At 42.3% G+C, this 19,636-nt stretch overlaps 1 protein-coding gene across 4 annotated transcripts in view; it reads right to left on the bottom strand.

Annotated features, from left to right (window-relative positions):
* Positions 1–19,636, bottom strand: part of mcc (MCC regulator of WNT signaling pathway) — a 155,665-nt gene that overhangs the window by 68,918 nt on the left and 67,111 nt on the right. For 3 of the 4 annotated variants that reach the window (XM_053618037.1, XM_053618035.1, XM_053618036.1), the window contains one exon: positions 10,709–10,915. The exons of the other annotated variant lie outside the window; for it this stretch is intronic. In XM_053618037.1, coding sequence (XP_053474012.1) covers positions 10,709–10,915 — 207 coding nt within the window. The remainder of the gene's footprint in view (positions 1–10,708; positions 10,916–19,636) is intronic. 4 annotated transcript variants of the gene reach the window in all.

Here is a 19,636-nt window from a genome sequence, read left to right as displayed (position 1 = left end):
ATGCAATTTTGCAAACCTAATCATGCTGCTATATTCTTTTTGGAGAGAAGGCACCCTTCCATGAAAGCCATACTTGTTCAGTCTTTTTCTGTTTGTGTCATGAACGTAAACATTTAATGTGCTTACAGAGGCCTGTCGGTCACATGATGTAGTTCATGGAGTTTTTTATATCTCTGAGCATTAAATGGTCTGACCTTAAACTGAGTTTGTTGGGATAGCAACTCCTGGGAAGACTGGCAACTGTCTTTAAGGCTCTTCATCTGTAACCAATCCTTCTCACTGTAGAATGGTGAGTTTCAAATTCTTTGGAGATGGCCTTATAACCCTTCCCTGATTGATGAACAGCAACAGTCTGACCCCTCCTGCTGTACGGACCTACCTGATCCATCCTGATGCCTTACTTCCGAGTTCTCATCACTTAGAAATCACTCGCTGTGTTGAGGATGACCCCACAGCCTAAAGATCAATAAGACTACTGAAGATGGTACCACTTAAAAATCATGAAGGTGGATTTGAACTGCAACTGATATGAACAGTTTTGCTACGACAGCTTTAGGACTTTTATATTTACTTTAGGACTCTAGGACAATTGCCATGAAAAGTTCTGTAATATAGTTTCCTGTTATGATTTTCCTGGATACACAATTGCATTTTTTGACCATGCAATATATGGTTATAGAAGGGGATTATTTATAATTGCAAATAATCTGTTGTCATCCAGTGATAATGGATTCCCTTTTGAGCCTGGTTCCTCTAAAGGTTTCTTCCTCATATTACCTCAGAGAGTTTTTCCTTGCCACCATTTTCTCTGGCTTGCTCATTAGGGATAAATTTATCAATTTAAAACTTATATCCTGAATATATATATTTCTGTAAAGCTGCTTTATGACAATGCCCATTGTCAAAAGCGCTATACAAATAAAAATGAATAGAATTGAATTGAACAATCGCTTCAATTCAGGTCGTGGTTGATGTCCTTTCTTCTTAGCATGAAGTAGACACAGACCTGAGTGTTCCAGAACACCAAGCTGCCAAAAGTTCTGCTTTTATAGAAGTAGTCACCCTTCTTGATGATTAACTACTCTTGTGCATTTCATTAGTAAAACCTGGCTGAAAATTACTCTCTTAATGACTGTGGAAGTAGGACAGGTGTACTTTTAACACTTGGTTTCTAAATGTTAGTTTACTTTTTGGGAACAGATGAATACATATTGAAAGCTGTTGTCTTTTTTTTTTTTTTTTAAAGAAGCTGTACCCATGGCCCCGCCGTTTTTTTTACCTTGACTGATGACCACACTGTTGCTGAGGCACATGACTGTCTGATGATTTGTGTCTGATATACATACTCTTGTCTTCTTGAATAAACTGAGAGACTTTGCTATCTGACCTTGAGTGTGTGGGCGTGTATGCAACTCTCCCGAGCGCTCGAAACAGGATATAGCTGTAGCAGTGTGATAGTTCCTTTCATTCTCATCAATTTCATATTTTCTACATCATCAAAAGATTTTCTAACAGTTTACTGGTGTCAGAAGTGGGATTCTCAGGTAGAGGTAAGAATATTTTCTTTGATTATGTGGTAAGGTTTGCCTCCATGTGGGAAGCCTAGTCACCTCAATTGTGATTATGGGCTATCATAACCTTGCCTATGGTGTTTTCTGTCAGGGCTCATTCTAATGTGAATTATTGACACATGACTAACATAAGGATCAATTGAAAGAAACTTATTTATTCCTCACTGATCCGTCTCAGTGAGAGGCTCACTGGACTTCGCAGACACTGCGCGTAATATTCTCGTATTCCTCAATGAGCCGTCTCAGTGAGAGATTTGTCGCATTTCACCAAACATCAATCATCATAGTAAATTCTTTGTGGATAAATAAATAAATGTAAGGCCTTTGAATAACACAGAGACCCCAGTGAAAGTTAGTTCTAAATCACTGGGTATGGTGACAACTTTTTTAAGATGGGAATGAAAATGTGAAATGGTTCTTTTGGTCTTGTTAGCCTTTTGTTTTTAGTGACTTCCATGAAAAAAAAAGTCAAAATTAAAGTTCATGGATTCGAATACAGCACTTAAACTAAAAGAAGATTGGAAACTTCAAGTCACATTTAAGACAATCTATTTTCTTATTAAGCTTATGAATTCTATAAACATTGCTGCAAACAGTGTTTCTCATGATTCTTATGCTACATAGAATAGATTGCACCCTAACTCTGTCCTATAATAGTGGGTGTTGTTTATGTTGGGTGTGAAGTTGAATTAGAACTCGTGTTGGAAAGGCCAAAGAGTGGCAAAAGAAACTATCCGCTCAGGATCCAAACCATACACGCTCATTGGTAAAGCACAGTAGAGGTAGTGTCATGGCCCAAAACACACTGCCAACACAACAAATGCTCTTCATCAGGGGAAAAATGTGGAAGGTTTTAGACTGGCAATTCAAAGTCAGTCACCAGACTCTAAATCAGCTGAGCATGCATTTTACCTCCTGAATAGCAAACTGAAGGGAGAAATACCCCAAAACAAACAGCTGAAAGGGAACTGCAGTACAAACCTGAAAAAGCACCACAAAAGAAGAATGCAACAGTTTGGTTGTGTCAGTGGGCCGACTTGATATACTATTGCAAAAAAGGTATATGCAACCAAATATTAAGTGCTATTTAATTTCAATTACTTTAACACTATCTGTTCCAATACTTTTACTCACCTAAAAATTGGGTTGCCTGCAACCAAATGTCCCATGTTCTAAGATGTACATCTAAATGTAAATATTAGGAAATGAAAGGTGAAATTTTGATCCATTGTCTCATGTTCAACTTTTGCTCTCAAACCCAAATGTCTTCAGTGTGTAGCAAAAACAAAAGATTTGCCTTGCCATTCCAATACTATCGTAGGGACTAGTCATTTTAATAGGAACACCTGTACACCTGCTTATTTATGCAGTTATTCAATCAGGATGCAGCAGCACAGTACATAAAATCATGCAAATGAGCTTCAGTTAATGAGTTAATGGTCACATCAAACATCAGAATGGGGAGAAAATGTGATCTCTGTGACTTTAACCGTAGCATGGTTGTGGGTGCCAAATGTGCTGATTTGAATATTTCAGAAACTGCTGGGAATTTCACACACAACTATGTCTAGAGTTTACACAGAATGGTGCAAAAACAAGAAAACATCCTGTGAGGGAAGGGTCTGCAGGCTGAAACACCTTGTGTACCAAACCTAGACAGTGGTGAGCTGAGCACAGACACACAGGAGGCTGTTTAAGAGACAAACGTAGATATTTTATTTACTTCTGTGAGCATGTGGGTGGAAAGGAATTGCAGTGATATGACGTGCTCAGGCGTTGGTGTCGTCCTCGGGGCTGCAGAGGGCATGCTGGGGGCTTCCAGTGCGGCTGAGATCCCGTTCGGCAGTCAGGGAGCTCTGTGGGTGCAGCCAGGGGGTGAAATCCTCTGTCTCATCGGAATCTTCTGTAAGGGACACAAAGCAAATCATTAATCACGTTTCGGGAACCCTCTCTCCCTTTGCCAGTGGAGGTTGGCCCTTTTATACTCTCCAGGCGGCTGCTAGATGGTGGAGAGCGGCCGTGCTGATGATTAGCTGCCAGCCGTGTGTGTGTCAGCGGCCCCACCTCGCAGCCACGCGCTCTCCGGCTGTCCAAAACATTGGTGGCGCTAAAGCAGAGCCGTCCTTTCTTCACCATAGCGGCAGTTGCAGGAGGAGCACTCTTTCTCTTTTGTGCGCCAGCCACCAGCCTGTCGTCACAGTCCCCCCCCCCAGCTCCGAGCCTACTGCTGCTGGGTTTTGGCCCACAGTGCGTCATGTCATGAGAGGCTATCTGCGTTCCCATGTTGAGCTCCTGCCCGGTGTTGAACCTGGAAAGAGAAGTCCTGCAATGAAAGGAACCATGGTGTTACCCTGGCATTAGTGTCCTTGGCCTTGGCCATCCACTGCAGTGGTGCGTGGTCTGTCACCAGAGTGAAGTGTCGACCAGCCAGATAATAGCGCAGCTCCTTAATGGCCCACTTTATTGCCAGGGCCTCTCTCTCCATGGTGGCATATTCCCGCTCAGCTAGGGACAGCTTCATGCTCATATAGAGGACCGAGTTTTCTTCTCCATTGAAAGTCTGCAAGAGGACGGCACCCAGCCTGGTCTCTGATGCATCCATGTGCACTGTGAACGGAAAGGTGAAGTCTGGGTCATGTAGTACTGGGGCGCTGGTAAGAGCCTCTTTCAGGGCTTGGAACGCCTGCTCCGCCTCTGCAGACCATTTCACCCGGTCCAGTTGGCCCTCCTTTGTGAGATCAGAGAGGGGAAGGCTACAGAGGAGAAGTTAGGCATGAATCTGCAGTAATACCCCCACCAACCCCAAGAAGGCACCTAACTGTCTTTTAGATGTAGGCCATGGGCAGTCTTTAATCGCCTTGATTTTGTTCACTTGTGGTTTTAGTAGGCCACGGCCAATCCGGTATCCTAGGTACTGTGCCTTGGTCAGCCCTAGGTGACACTTTTTTGGGTTGGCTGTCAGCCCGGCCTTCCGGCAGAGGCTAATACTTCCGTCAGGTTTGGCACAACCACGATGGGGCTGGACCAAGGGCTGGCGGACTCCTCTGTGATGTTGTCCCACAGCATCTGGCCAACCTCCTCCTCGATAGCCTTGCGGCAGGCCTCCAGGATATGATAGGGCCACTGTTTTACCACCACTCCCGGACGGGTCTTAATCTCATGGTGGACCAGCTGCATCATCCCGGGGAAAGTAGAAAAGACATCGGTGAACTGGTCCACCAACTCAGTCAGCTCCTGTCTTTGTATGGGGGTGAGGTCTTCACCCTGCGGGACCAAGGCGCCTTCATTGTGATCTGTGTCTAGGGTAGCGAACGCCGACAATACTGGAGCAGGCTCGATCCACTTCTTCAGCAGGTGTACTTGGTATGTTTTTGTTTCCGCTCGCCTACCGGGCTGCTCCAGGCGATAGTTCCTCTCGAGGACTGTATATGGGCCTTGCAATCGGGCCAGGAACTTATAGGAGCTGTTTGGAACTAGCAGGAGTACCCGATTTCCAGGATGGAACTCCCGTGGTTGCGTCATGCGGCTGTATGCTCTTTTCTGTTCCTCCTGGGTGGCTTGCATATGTTCCTGTATGATCGGGGCCACTCAGTCGATCCTCTCTTGCATCTCCTGTACGAAGTCGATGACCAAGCGGTATGGTGAGGGCTGTTCTTCCCGCGCTTCCCGGGCCACATCCAGTAGTCCTCGAGGTCGCCGTCCAAAGAGGAGCTCGAAGGGTGTGAAGCCCGTGGATGCTTGTGGGCACTCCCAGATGGCAAAGAGGATGTAGGGCAAGAGGAGGTCCCAGTTCCTCCCTTCCTCATCTACCACCCGGCGCAGCAACCGTTTCAGGGTTTGGTTAAACCGTTCGATGAGCCCATCAGTCTGAGGGTGGTAGATGGACACCTTCAGGTGTTTTACCTGCAACAGCTGACACAGATCAGACATTAGTTTCGATACAAAGGGCGTACCTTGGTCTGTCAATATGTCCTTCAGGATTCCCACGTGGCTGAACAGGACCACCAGTTCTTTAGTAATGTTGCGGGAGGTGGCTTTGCGTAGTGGCGCCACCTCAGTGTACCTGGAGGCATAGTCCATGATGATCAGGATGTATTCATGACCCCGGGCGGATTTCAGGAGCGGCCCCACAAGGTCCATGCCAATCCTCTTGAAGGGGACGCCTAGGATGGGGAGAGGGATGAGGGGCGCTGGTGGGGGCTTCCTCGAGCGGTGCATTGGCACTGGGGGCACTGCTGGCAGAAGCCCCGAACCTCTGCGTCCATTCCCGGCCAGATAAAGTGGTCCTTCAGTTTTTCCAGGGTTTTTCGCGCCCCCAGGTGGCCCCTGATTGGATGGTCATGGGCCAAGTGCATCAGTATTTGGGTCTTTGTCTTGGGGACCACCAAGAGGTCAATGACTTCCCCTCTGCAGCTGGTCCTGTGATACAGCAGGCCTGCCCTGACCAGGAAGTAGGTTGTGGGGAGTCCCTGGTCCGGACTCTGGTCGACCCCTTCGATCTGACGCACCTGTGCCCAGCAATGTTTCAGACTGTCATCCTCCTTCTGCTCCCGCCCAAAATTCCCCTGTCGTTTCACCTGTTGGAACACAGACTATATCGGGTTAGTACATGCATGCGGCTCACCTTCTGCTGTGGTGTCCCCCTCATCTTGGGCCATGTAGGTCTGCCGGACTCGTGCCTCCTTCAATCGCCATGGTTCCCTACTGGTCTTGGGAGCTGGGCCGGTCGGAAACCCTTGCCAGTCTCTTCCCAGGAGCAGCGGCACTGGGAGGTCCGGGATGACACCCACAAGTAGTTGCCTGGTGCCTGTCCTGCCTTGTATTTGTACCTCGGCCTCTGTGACCTCCCAGGCATCTCCATGTGCACAGGTAACCGTGTTACCTTTTTTTTGCAGGATCATCGGTCTGGCCAGGGTCACCGTGCTCCCTGAGTCCAACAGGGTGGTCACTGGGTTTCCCTCTACCTGCACTGTCGGAGTGTGTGTTTTTGGTGGGTCCAGAGTGTGGAGGCCTTTTTCGGCATCCCGGGTCCGGCTCTGTTGGCATGGCCTCGTCCCTAGGTGTCTCCCATAGGCGGGGTGAGTTCAGCCGCTCCTTCTCTCCCTGGCATAGCTCTGGAGTTCGGGTAGGGCACGGTGGCGCGTGCCTGTAATCCAAGGTACTGGGAGGCTGAGGCTGGCGGACCATTTGAGCTCAGGGGTTCTGGGCTCCAGTGGGCTATGCCGATCAGGTGCCCACACCCTCCACCAGCATAGCAAGCCTAGACAGCAGTGAGCTGAGCACAGACACACAGGAGGCCGTTTAAGTGACAAACGTGGATATTTTATTTACTTCTGTGAGCATGTGGGTGGAAAGGAAGTGCAGTGGGGTGATGTGCTCAGGCGTTGGTGTCGTCCTCGGGGCTGCAGAGGGCATGCTGGGGGCTTCCAGTGTGGCTGAGATCCCATTCGGCAGTCAGGGAGCTCTGTGGGTGCAGCCAGAGGGTGAAATCCTCTGTTGTGTCGGAATCTTCTGTAAGAGACACAAAGCAAATCGTTAACCATGTTTCGGGAACCCTCTCTCCCTTTGCCAGTGGAGGTTGGCCCTTTTAAACTCTCCCGGTGGCTGCTAGATTGTGGAGAGCGGCCGCACTGATGATTAGCCGCCAGCCGTGTGTGTGTCAGCAGCCCTGCCTCGCATCCACGCACTCTCCGGCTGTCCAAAACATTGATGGTGCTGAAGCGAAGCTGTCCTTTCAGCACTGTAGCGGCAGTCATGGGAGGAGCACTCTTTCTCTTTTGTGCACCAGCCTATCGTCACACTTGTTTATGAGAGAGATCAGGGGAGAGTGATCAGCTTGGTCTAAGCTTACAGGTAGGGCTCTGACAGTGGCCATGACAACTGCCCCACCGTAGTGATACAGTTGCAGTCAAAATTATTCAACCCCCATTGCAAATCAGGTTTATTATCAAAATGTACAGACTTTCAGCTGTTTGCAATGAACACATCAAACAAAAGCAAATTAAATAAATCAACACCAAGAATGCTTAAAGTTTCCCCAAATTCAACTGAAAATGCAACTCAATGACTTCTCCAGTTTCAAAATTATTCAACCCCTTCATGGTAAGCATCTTTAGTACTTAGTCGAGCACCCTTTTGCTGTTATGACCTGCTGCAAACGAGATGCATAGCTTCTGGCAGCGTTCCTGAATCTTAGCCCATTCCTCATAAGCAATGGCCTCCAGTTCAGTAATATTCTTGGGTTTGCGTGCGGCACCCGCCTTCTTCAAATCCTAACAGAGATTTTCTATGGGGTTCAAGTCAGGTGACTGTGATGGCCCTGTAGAATCTTCCAGAATGACTTCTGCAACCAAGCTTTGGTGGAATTTGAGGTATGCTTGGGATCATTGTCCTATTGGAAAGTCCAATGACACCCAAGCATCAGCATCCTCACAGACGGCCTGACGTTTTCTCCTAGGATTTCCTGATACTTCAATGAATCCATCTTGCCATAGGTTTCCAGTTCCAGAGGATGCAAAGCAGCAACAGAGCATCACCGAGCCACCACCATGCTTGACTGTAGACAGAGTGTTCTTTCTTCATTCTTCTTTCTCCAGACATACCGCTGATCCATCGTGCCAAAAAGTTCCATTTTTGTTTCATCGCTCCACAGAACAGAATTCCAAAACTTCTGTGGCTTATTTATATGATTTGGAGCCGACTTTTCTTGTGCTTTTGGGTCAGTAGTGGTGTATGTCTTGGAGGTCTGGCATGGAAACCTTCTGTGTTTAGTACGCACCATACTGTGCTCACTGAAACCTCGGTGCCTGTTGTGACCAAGTCTTCCTGCAGGTCTTCTGCAGTCACTCAAGGGTTTTTTCACAATCTGCCTTCTCAGAAATCTGGTTGTAGCCATTGATAGCTTCCCTTTTCTGCACCGTTCAGGTATTTAATAAATTTTCTGCCCCTAGCCAGTTCAGGTATTTCATGTGTTCCAGCTCAAACACACCTGGTGCAACTAATGAAGCCCTTGATTAGTTGCATAAGGTGTGTTAGAGACAACATATGTTTTGCATATTTATGTTGTTGTGAGGGGTTATATTCAGGGGTCTGAATAATTTTGTAACTGGAGAAGTCATTATAAGTTGCATTTTCAGTTGAATTTGGGGAAACCACTTTCGTTATGTTGAACTATTGCTTTTGTTTGATTTGTCCATTGCAAACAGCTGAAAGTCTGCAAATTTTGACAATAATCCTGATTTGCAATGGGGGTTGAATAATTTTGATTGCAAATGTAGTTTGCCACCTGTGGTAGTGTCACATCATATGCCACGTTAATGTTTCTGCTTGAGTTGGCACTATGACAAACACAAAGTACAACATTTTGTATACAAGTGTAATAATAATAATGATAACAATAATAACAGTTGCAATATTAATTTGTATTCATAGCCTACCATATAGCGGGAGATTTTATGTTAATACACAAATTACGTAATCATAATCAAACTCCTTATATGGTGTTGTCTGTTAGTTTGGCGAGGGTTTGTTTTAGTGCGGCAAAATCCAGACAGGGGAATTCTGCAATTTCACTTCAGGTTCATCTCCGGGCATGTCACTCAGACACATTTTTAAATTTTATTTAATATTTAGATTTTTAACATATTATTTATGTTACCATCCTACTGGTCTTTCTTTCAAAGTTTTATAGGCTTGTGGTATACTACACTTGTAAAAGAAATAAAGTATTCGTCAGAGAAACATGCAACTGTGTTTCACTTTATCTACTAATTCTCCTTCTCCCCTTGCGGGTCAATCACAATACTGTATCCCACAGCACTCTCAGGCTGTTTATCATTGCAACAACACGACACAACAAGGCTGTATTGAGTTATTTCAGTGACAGAAGTACTAAAATAAAAGTGCAAGTTTTGTTACGAAACAGATGCCCGAGCCTCATTTAATTTTTTTAGAATTAGGTTTTTATTTAAGTAATTTTATATATATATATATATATATATATATATATATATATATATATATATATATATATATATATACATATATACATATATATACATATACACATATATATATATATATATATACACACACACACACACACATATAGTATGTTATACACACACAATTTTAGATCATATTATACAATCATAAAATCCCCGCCACTGCTCACTGAAGGTAAAAAGCTGCCACCGTCATAGCCCTACTTACAGGCAATCTACAGAAACTCAAATAAACACATTTTACAACCATGGTGAGTAGAAAAGTATTTCAGAATGCACAACACATCAAACCTTGTGGTGGATGGCCTACAATAGCAGATGATAATATCAGGTTCCACTCTTGTCAGCCAAGAACAAGAATCTGAGGTTATCATGGAACAGAGCAAGTCTTGCTCTTAATCTGTTAGAACACAGCTACCAAACAACTTTATATGGAACCTTCTGGTAGACACTGTAATCAGAAAACCTTATTTAAACACTGAAACAATCAACCAAAAACTACTGATTTTGGGAAGTAATAGATAAGACCTCCTATAAAAAATTTTTTTCAATAAAATAAATCAAGCAACCTAAAAGCAATATAACGATATAATGTCTTTTTATCTTGGTATGTTTTCACCATGTAATTTAGTAAACAGAATATAAAGATATTAACGTGCAAACCCTAACCACCAGCCACCCCCCACCCTTATTTGTAAGTCGCGTTGGATAAAAGCATCTGCTTAAATGAATAAATGAAAAATGCCCAAAATAATTGTTGTTGCATAGATGTTTGCAAATATGTACCTTTTTATGTATATTTTTGAAGGTTCAAAAATGTCCTTCATCATATCAATATGATGGAGATGCATATCTGCATTTCAGATTTTTCCAGCATAATGATTTAAAAGTAGTATGGATTTCTGTCTCTGTATGTGCTTTAAGAAAATCCCTAAACCCTCAGTTCCTTCAGCAATAATGTGTGATGGTTGACCCTGCACTCTGACCCCAGTAACCTTCCAAATAATGACATGTAATAAATAAATAAATAAATAAATAAATACTTTGGTAATCAGTAAAAGTTTTAAATATTCAGGAAAATGCATTTGGACACGCTTAATTCACCCACAGTAGTGACTGGTGTTTTTGACTCACACGGTGGCGGAGGCGGTCTCTCTCCTCACGAATGGCACTCATGGTGGCTTTGGTGCAGTTATGCTCTTCATCCTTGCTGGTAAGCATCGCTGTCAAACTCTCATTCTCTTCTTGCAAACCCGCCAGCTCCTTCTCCCAGCGAATACGCTCCTCACACAGACTTGGGTAAAAATCTTTGCCCAGTGCCCCCTCGATCTCCTCTACAGTCTGTCTCTCACACAAAAGCATGCACGCACGCACACAACACACACATACACATACACACACACACACACACACACACACACACACACAATTACCATTTCCACTCCACTGTGTCAACAGTGCTATGAATAAGTACTTTATAAGGTTAAAGCAAGCTTGAGTACACTTATTGGAGTGTCACTTTAAGCCTCTTGTCCAGGCTGATTGCAGTCTGCCCCATGAATAAATATGGGATTGTGATATTCACCACTAAGGCTGAACAATACTGGGTGTTATTTATCAAGCTGGATACAAACAGATTTATTTGTAAATTGTTTCTACAAGTGTTTACACAAGAAATTTTGTGTTAGTGAAAATCCTGTAAACTCTGAAAAACTTTCATATCTGACTCATGCTTCTGAGTGTGTGTAAATTTAGGCATAAGAAGACTAAGTAATGTAAGCCTAATTTTTTTTCATTACGTTTATAGAAGTTAGCAGATGCACTTAACCAGAGCAACTTACAAAAGTGCTTTGTAGTCTAGTTCACTACATCAGGGACTAAGAATAACCATGAAAAAAATTTTGTGAAAACTAATTGTTTTAAATTATTGGAATTAACTAAAGAAGGAAGAAAGAAAGAAAGAAAGAAAGAAAGAATGAAAGAGAGTCAACACAAACCCATAAATTAAGACAAATATAACTAATCATTCAATTATGACTAAATAAATGGCACCATATAAATGGTGGACGGGCTGCTCTGCACACAGCCATGAGTCATAAACAAATGCCTTAATAATATTGTACTTTTTTTTTTTTTTTTTTTTTTTAAATGTTAGCATAGTAGTAGAGCAAAAACAACTTCCACTTCTGGCTTTAAACCTTTACCCTGATCATTTAAAGTCAAAATATTTAACACTTCTTCCTGGAGTTTTGTGGGCATCATTACAAATGAGCAAATGCAAACGCTGTGTCAAGGACACACTTTGTACTGTACAGGTGACCGACATATACATGTCTGTACAAAGAATCAGTGACTACGTTTACATGGACAGCAGTAATCTAATTATTGACCTTACTCTGAGTAAGATAATAACGTGATTAAGGTGTTTACATGAGTCGCTTTTAGAATACTCCCGTCATGTTCCCGTTTTACATGTTATAGAACATAATTAGATTAACAGCCCGCGTCATTACGTCACCGCGCCACGCCGTCCCTCCAGAATTTCACGTATCATACAGTTCGTCTTCGTTATGGTACCGTATACAGTTTGGGGTGTTTTTATTTAATTTTTTTACGAACGCTTTAAGTGCAGTTAATTATTTGTCATGCTATACGTGCTAATAGACAACTGCTTGAAGCCATGGGCTGCGTCCCAAACCGCGTACTTACCGTCTATATGGTAGCCGAGATACATGTGTTTTTCCCCATTACAGGCCTATAGTAGGCAAGTATGCGGTTTGGGATGCAGCCAAACACTCTTGTTCGCCGTAAAACGTAAAACTGCCGTGTGTGATCGTGTCCTGTTGCAAATTGCGGTGAAAACTCTCACACGACGTTCATAATGTGATTAAGGTGTTTAAATGTCTGTAATACACGTCCATAATGCGACTAAAACAGGAGTACTCCACCTGTCTTAATTTGATTACTAGCTGCGTTTACATGGACAACAATAATCCACTCTTAATCCGATTAAGACCATACTCTAATTAAGAAACTACCATGTAAACAGCAATTTTTACTTACCTTAATCTAATTAAGGTCATACTTGAAGTAAGCAATCACTCCGTTTACATGGACAGCATTAATCTAATTATTTACCTTACTCTGATTAAGATAATAATGTGATTAAGATGTTTACATGAGTCACTTATAGAATACTCCTTTCATGTTCCCGTTTTACATGTTATAGAACACAGAGTGATTAACAGCATGTCAGTACGTCACCGCGCCACGCCATCTGACATTCCTTCCAGAATTTCACGTATCTACATACAGTTCATCTTCTTTATGGTACCATATGCAGTTTTAGGTGTTTTTATCTTGAATTTTTACGAACGCTTCAAGTGCAGTTAATTAATTGTCATGTTATACATGCAAATAGATGACTGCTTGAAGCTTGGGCTGCGTCCCAAACTGCGTACTTACCAACTATATAGTAGCTGAGATACATGTATTTCGCCTACTATATAGTAGGCAAGTACGTGGTTTCGGACGCAGCCATGCTCTCTTGTTTGCCGTAAAACGGTTGAGCACTGCCATGTGTGTGTGTCCTGTCGCAAAATGTGGTGAAAACTCCCACACAATGTTAATAATTTGATTAAAGGTGTGTACATGTCTGTAATACACATTGATAATGTCACTAAAACAGTACGCCACATGCCTTAATTCAATTTGTGTTTACTTCGAGTATGATTTTAATCGGATTAAGGTAATAAAAAATTGCTGTTTACATGGTAGTTTCTTAATCAGAGTATTGTCTTAATCAGGTTAATATTGGATTATTGTCGTCCATGTAAACGTACTGATTATTTCTGAAACTTTTGTAAATCCAGTGGAAAACATTAGTTAAATTTTGCTTACGCAAACAACTTTACTAAAAGACTGATAAATGAGGCCCATGGTATGTGCAGTATATAAACTTTATTTTAGGGCCTAAGGTGTAGAAATCCATTTCTGTTAAAGGAATAGTTTTGCCAGCAGCACCAGTTACTTATGTAACAGTGGTCCTATTACCACTGTATGATTGCCAGGGGCAGAATTGGTCACAATATATATTACAGTACACTGATTTTTTTTCTTGGCATATCCCAGCTTGTTTGGAAGTTGGGGTAAGGGTGCAGGGTCAGCCATGACAGTCCCCCCTTGAACAGATCTTACCACCAAGCTGGCACTGTGGCTTGAACCTCTGATCTTCTGATCAGTACCCCAGAGCTTTAACCACTGAGCCAGCACTGCCCCCATATCTGGTAAATGGTCCGCACTTATATAGCGCTTTTTAACCTTAGCGGTTCCAAAGCGCTTTACACTGGTTCTCATTCAGCTGTTCACACACACACACTCATACTGTATACCAATGGTTGCAGAACTGCCATGCAAGGCGCTGGCTTGCCATTGGGAGCAACTTGGGGTTCAGTGTCTTGCCCAAGGACACTTCAGCATGTGGAGTCACGTGGTCCGGGAATCAAACCGCCAACCCTATGATTAGTGGACAACCCGCTCTACCACTTGAGCGACAGCCACCCAACTGTGTCTGTTTAGTGCTCAAACTATTTGAAAGTTGTTGTTGTTAAGTGAACTCTAACAAATGGCCTGTGGAACTTTAGCTTGGTAACTCACTAGTAGCACTAGTGATATCAATGTCTGGTTTTCACCCTGAGTTCAAAGATTTATTTCAAAAAATTGAAAGCGCCATCTTATGAACATGTGTCAAAAACACTCATTGTAATCCCTTGAAATAAATGGAAAGGTTGAGAGACAATTTTATGAATACTATATTGGAACTACAACGATAAACGTGTTACACTGTGAAGTTGAGCTGCCTGTTAAAATGTCTTCCAACGCAAGTTTGCCAGTAAAACGCAAGAGACTGTCAAGATACAAGTATAATCTATAGCTGAAAGCATTGATGACAGGCCCAAGCACTACGGTGCTATCACCACCCCGTGGCTATACAGATGTGGCCTTTAAAAATGCACGTCAAAGGAAATGGGATCTGCATACTGCAGGCATAGGATCTGCATACTGCAGGCATAGGAATTACAAGACCAGTAGGAGGCAATCATGTTTCATTTGAATAAACACAGATTGCAAGTATATACAGTAGTTCTGCCTGGCCATATACTTTATACTAGAGATGTACCGATACTAAATTTCTCAGCCGATACAGATAACCGATTATTCAGTGATATCGGCCGATACCAATACCAATAGTTCTGCCTTTTATGCCTTCTTTTAAATCAGTGGTCTCAAACTCCCGGCCCGTGGGCCACTTCAGGCCCGCCTTCCCCCTCAGTCCGGTCCATGACGGGATATAAAAAAAATAATATAAAGTGGCCCGCCAGATCTAATGATATTTTGTAGCGGTTTCATGCCTATTCACACTACCCTTTTGAAATAATTAAAATAAAAACATAAATCTGTTTTTTTTTTTTTAAATGCATTTAGTTTGTTATGGCAAAGGTCAAAGTTGGCCAAAATGCATGCAAGGTGCTGAAGAACAAAGATGATGTCGCTGTCAAAATCAAAACGTAAGGTGGATGATGAACACAGACTATTTCAAGAAAGACGGACTACCCAGTATTTTTTGTGGAGTTTAATAGAAATGCTACCTGCCTGATATGCAACAAAAAAGTTGCAGATTTAAAGGAATGTAATATCAAGCGTCATTAATATACTAAACATGGAGAGCAGTGGAAGAAGTATGAGGGAGATGATAGGGCAACATGAGTCACGCAGCTACAGAGAGGATTTAGATCTCAGCAAAGTATTTTTCATAAAGCCAAAAAAGATGCTGATACTGCAGTTGAGGCAACTTATGTGGTGAGTGAATTAATCGCCAAAGCCGGAAAGCCATTCACTGAAGGCCCGTTTCTGAAGGACTGCATGATGAAAGTTGCGGATATTTGCGGAGTTGTTAAGTCTGTGTTCAATGCACGGCAGTACCACATCCAAAGATATTTTTCAGGAACCGTGCGACGCATTTGAGCTTACTCGTTTACCATGGAGCCGACTGGTAGGCATTACAACTGACGAGCCCCATCTATGACCGGCAGAAAAAAATGGACTGGTTGCACTGGTACAAAGAAAATTAGAAGAAGATAGAGCAAGTCCAGCAGTTGTTCTGCACGGCATTATACACCAACAGGCACTGTGCAGCATGTGCCTGAAATATGAACATGTCATGTCTGTTGTCCTGAAATGTATTAATTATATCAGATCTAGGGGTTTGCAGCACCGCCAGTTCAGGGCCTTTTTGCAAGAAATTGAGTCAGCATATGGTGATATACTTTACTGAGGTGCGCTGGCTCAGCAGGGGAAATGTCCTGAAGAGATTATTTAAGTTAAGAACAGAGGTGAAGAGATTCATGGAAGATGGCAGAATGGATGTTCATGAATTTGATGATCCAAAATGGGTGATTGATCTTGCCTTCCTAGTGGACATAACACATGAACCAAACATCCTTAACCTGAAGCTCCACGGCCCTGATCAGCTCATCACAGCAGCTTACGAAAACGTGAATGCCTTCTCCATAAAACTGAGATTGTGGAAATGTCAACTTTGTGCAAAAACCATAGCCATTTCCCATCATGCAGATCTCTTGTGGAGGAGGGCACATCATTCAGTGGTGATAAATATACATCTGCTATTGAAAACCTACTGCAGGAATTTGATGAGCGCTTTGGTGATTTAAAGGCATACCATGACACTTTCCAGCTGTTTGCAGACCCCTTCTCAGTTGATGTGGAGAGTGTCCCAAGTGTGTTGCAAATGGAACTTACTGACTTGCAGTGTAACCGTATACTAAAAACTAAATTCTGGGAGGCACAGGGAAAAGCAGATCTCATTGGACAATTTCTGAAAGACTTACCTCCATCCTTCCCAGAACTGTTAAAAATGTTCAGTCGGTTAATGTGCCTTTTGGAAGCACATATCTGTGTGAAAAACTTCTCAACAATGAACTTTAACCTCTTTTACCGGTAGCTAAAAAATGGCATTTTTGTCTGTTCTGGGGGTACCTGTGTTCAGCATTGATTTGTTTTGTGATCTCACACACCACAGTAGTGGTTAATGGCTCATATGAAAGTAGACACTTAAGACTTTAAGAATTAGTAGTTATTTCAAGTATTTCTTCTTTGACCTAGCTTACCTGGGGCAATATATTCAGATTTTTTTTTTAATTATTTAAAAAAAAAATTACTTTTAACACAAATGTTATATCTTCACAGCAAATGTTGATATCAACCCCATTCCTGGTCTCAAAGATGCCCCAAGTACTTGTCCATGAACACCCAAAATATGAGGAAGTTATCTCTAACCACTAAAATTGTGTGTAAGGTTATCCAAACACAGGTAAAAACCTCTCCAAAATGGCACAAAACCTCTCCAAATGGCACCAAACAGCTCTAAATGACATAAAACCTCTCTAAATGGCACAAAGCTTATAACAATGGCACAAAGCCTTTAAATATTGCAGACTTCTAGAAATAGCAAACATTTTTTTAAAGGCACAAAGTAACCTCTCCAAATGGCACAAAATGAAAACAAATGGCAGTAGCATGAACTCTGTTACACAACGTGTAATTTCACACACACAAAAAAGTCTGAAACATACTTATAAAATATAATGTTTATTAAAAATAGTGCCAGAGCCCCAGGTGAAGGAGTACTTGTTCTCCGAATGGCTCAAATGATAGACACACAAGTGACCCCTCTCCTCTGACTTCTTTGGGGGGTAGATAGAGCCCCTCAACTCAATCCACATAGTCTTCCTCAAAAAAAACAAGCCACTCGGAAATAACTGCTCGGGAAGCTGTGATGCATTCAGGCTTTTTCAGGAGCACGCCGCTGCTATAAGACGCCGATAAATCGCACGCTGAGCGAAAACCAGTAGAAAACTAGAGATTAGAAAAAACTGCCAAACATGCAAAAACCTGCTGTATAAAGTTTTGCAGGAAGACCACTAGAGCGGAGCTGCCATTTCCTGATAGTTTCTCTGCATGGCCCTGTAGCGCTTTGCTGATTGGCCTGTACCCGCTGACACACAACTCAAGACGCATGCGTAAAAGGTTTAGTTATGCTGATTACGCGTTTGATTTTCTCAGCCTCTAAGTGGTCAATCATGTCGAGTTTGGGCTTGTTGGAAAGCTAGAAGTATCTACAATTGGTCCAAGTGGGTGTCAATCAAGTTAGACTGCCCGATTATAATTTAGGAGGTGGAATGTTCAGCATAGCCAACCCAGATTAGCTTTTTTTTAGATGGTGTCTCAGTTTAGTTTATGGCTAATTACTAAATTCCAGAGGGGTGGGATACCAAAACACTTAGTGCATTTTGAAGAGGACATTTGTGATTAAATATGGAACTTTGTATTTGTTTTCTTCAATAAAGCTGATGGACTTTATACCGATGGAAATGTGCACGATTTATAAAACCACGAGCGAACTGGATTTTCGTCTACGTAGGTAATGTAAGGTAGTAAACGTTTATACAAGTCCGATCTTTGGTTTAAATGTTATAATTTTATTGTGGCACTTGTATATGGTGTTTTACTATCAAAAAAGCTTTAGTCCTACTCTCCGATTTATCTCTGTCTCAATGTTTTCATGGAGAGGTGTGAATTGTTTGCCCAGCAGGGAGCTCAAACTCCGCCCCTTTCCCACGCCCCCTGCTCACCAAGAGTTAAGCACACAGACATAAAACTGTACACACAGAAAGCCACAAGTGTTCTGACTAATCTTGTACCAGAACTGCGGTGATACAATAATTCATTTGTTTATACTAACTGAAAATGTCCGATAAGTCGTTTTCCATCCCACCGGCGGAATGAACGCTAGTTTCAGGGCGAAAGGGGTTAATAAATGCAAGTACAGGTCCAGGATTACTGGATGGGATGCCCATCTTGAAGCTGTACTTAGGGTTTCGACTACAACCTCCATCAGGGCAAATGTATCTCAATTGTGTGAGAAGTGCTATCAGGTGTCTGGCAAGAATTAAAACAAAACAAAAATTTGTGTGTGAGAACTATTACATTTATGTTAAAATTGGTACCAAGTTATAGTTATGGTATTGTTATGGTTATGTTTACAACTACTAAATTTGTTTAATAAAATATGTTGGTAATGGTAATTTAAAAAAAGAGTACATTTTGAGAATATTGCACTTTCTTGGAGTACTTTAATGCTCTTGCGGCCCACCTATGAGATGACAGTACCAAAAGTGGCCCCAGGGCAATTTGAGTTTGAGACCCCTGTTTTAAATTAATAATAATTAATTCCACAATTCTGAAAGAACTCATTAACATTAAGTGCATATGAAACATACTATTCTACAAATTTAGTTTTCTGTGCAATATATACTACTTTTTTGTCATTCATCTTCATTTAAATCTTGCAACGGCATACTGGCCCTTTAATTCAGTGCGAGCAGTGCGGGAGCAGTGCGCAAGGGGGTGGGTGGTGTGGTTTTGGGGAAAATTAGACTCACCGCTTCAATGCTGCTCACTTACGGTGTAAAATTTTTGCGGTGCAGTGATTACAAACTGCAGTTTTGTCATCATTCGACACAAGAGACATCTTTACACAAAGCACGAAATCGATGTGTTTTCCCGCCCTCTTTCGATTGACAGGATATAATCGGCTCCGATCATCGGGGGTTTTTAAACTATCGGCCGATGGCGGGAAAAATAGCCTTTATCAGCCAATACAGATTATCGGCCGATACATCGGTGCATCTCTATTGTATATACCTGTATTCTTTTACCAACCAAACGGTGCTGTTTCTTTTACTGAAGCCCAAGATCTGCTTGTGCTTGGACCACAGATCTGTGAACCTCTCTCAGAACCATTTTGCAACAAGCAGCAGAGCACATTAAACGTTCTCGAGCCTGAAAAAAATGGAATGCATAATCTGTTAGATTTAACAAAAAATATTATGTATGGTTTACATAAAAATATTATCTTTCTCAACACTTACGATAAACCTAATTTAAATATGTGTACTTGAATAACACATTATGTCTACTTGA

The sequence above is a fragment of the Ictalurus furcatus genome, chromosome 28 (assembly GCF_023375685.1).
Source record: "Ictalurus furcatus strain D&B chromosome 28, Billie_1.0, whole genome shotgun sequence".
Taxonomy (NCBI): Eukaryota; Metazoa; Chordata; class Actinopteri; order Siluriformes; family Ictaluridae; genus Ictalurus; species Ictalurus furcatus.
The sequence above is the reverse complement of the archived record's forward strand: the minus strand, read 5'-3'. Positions and strand labels throughout refer to the sequence as shown.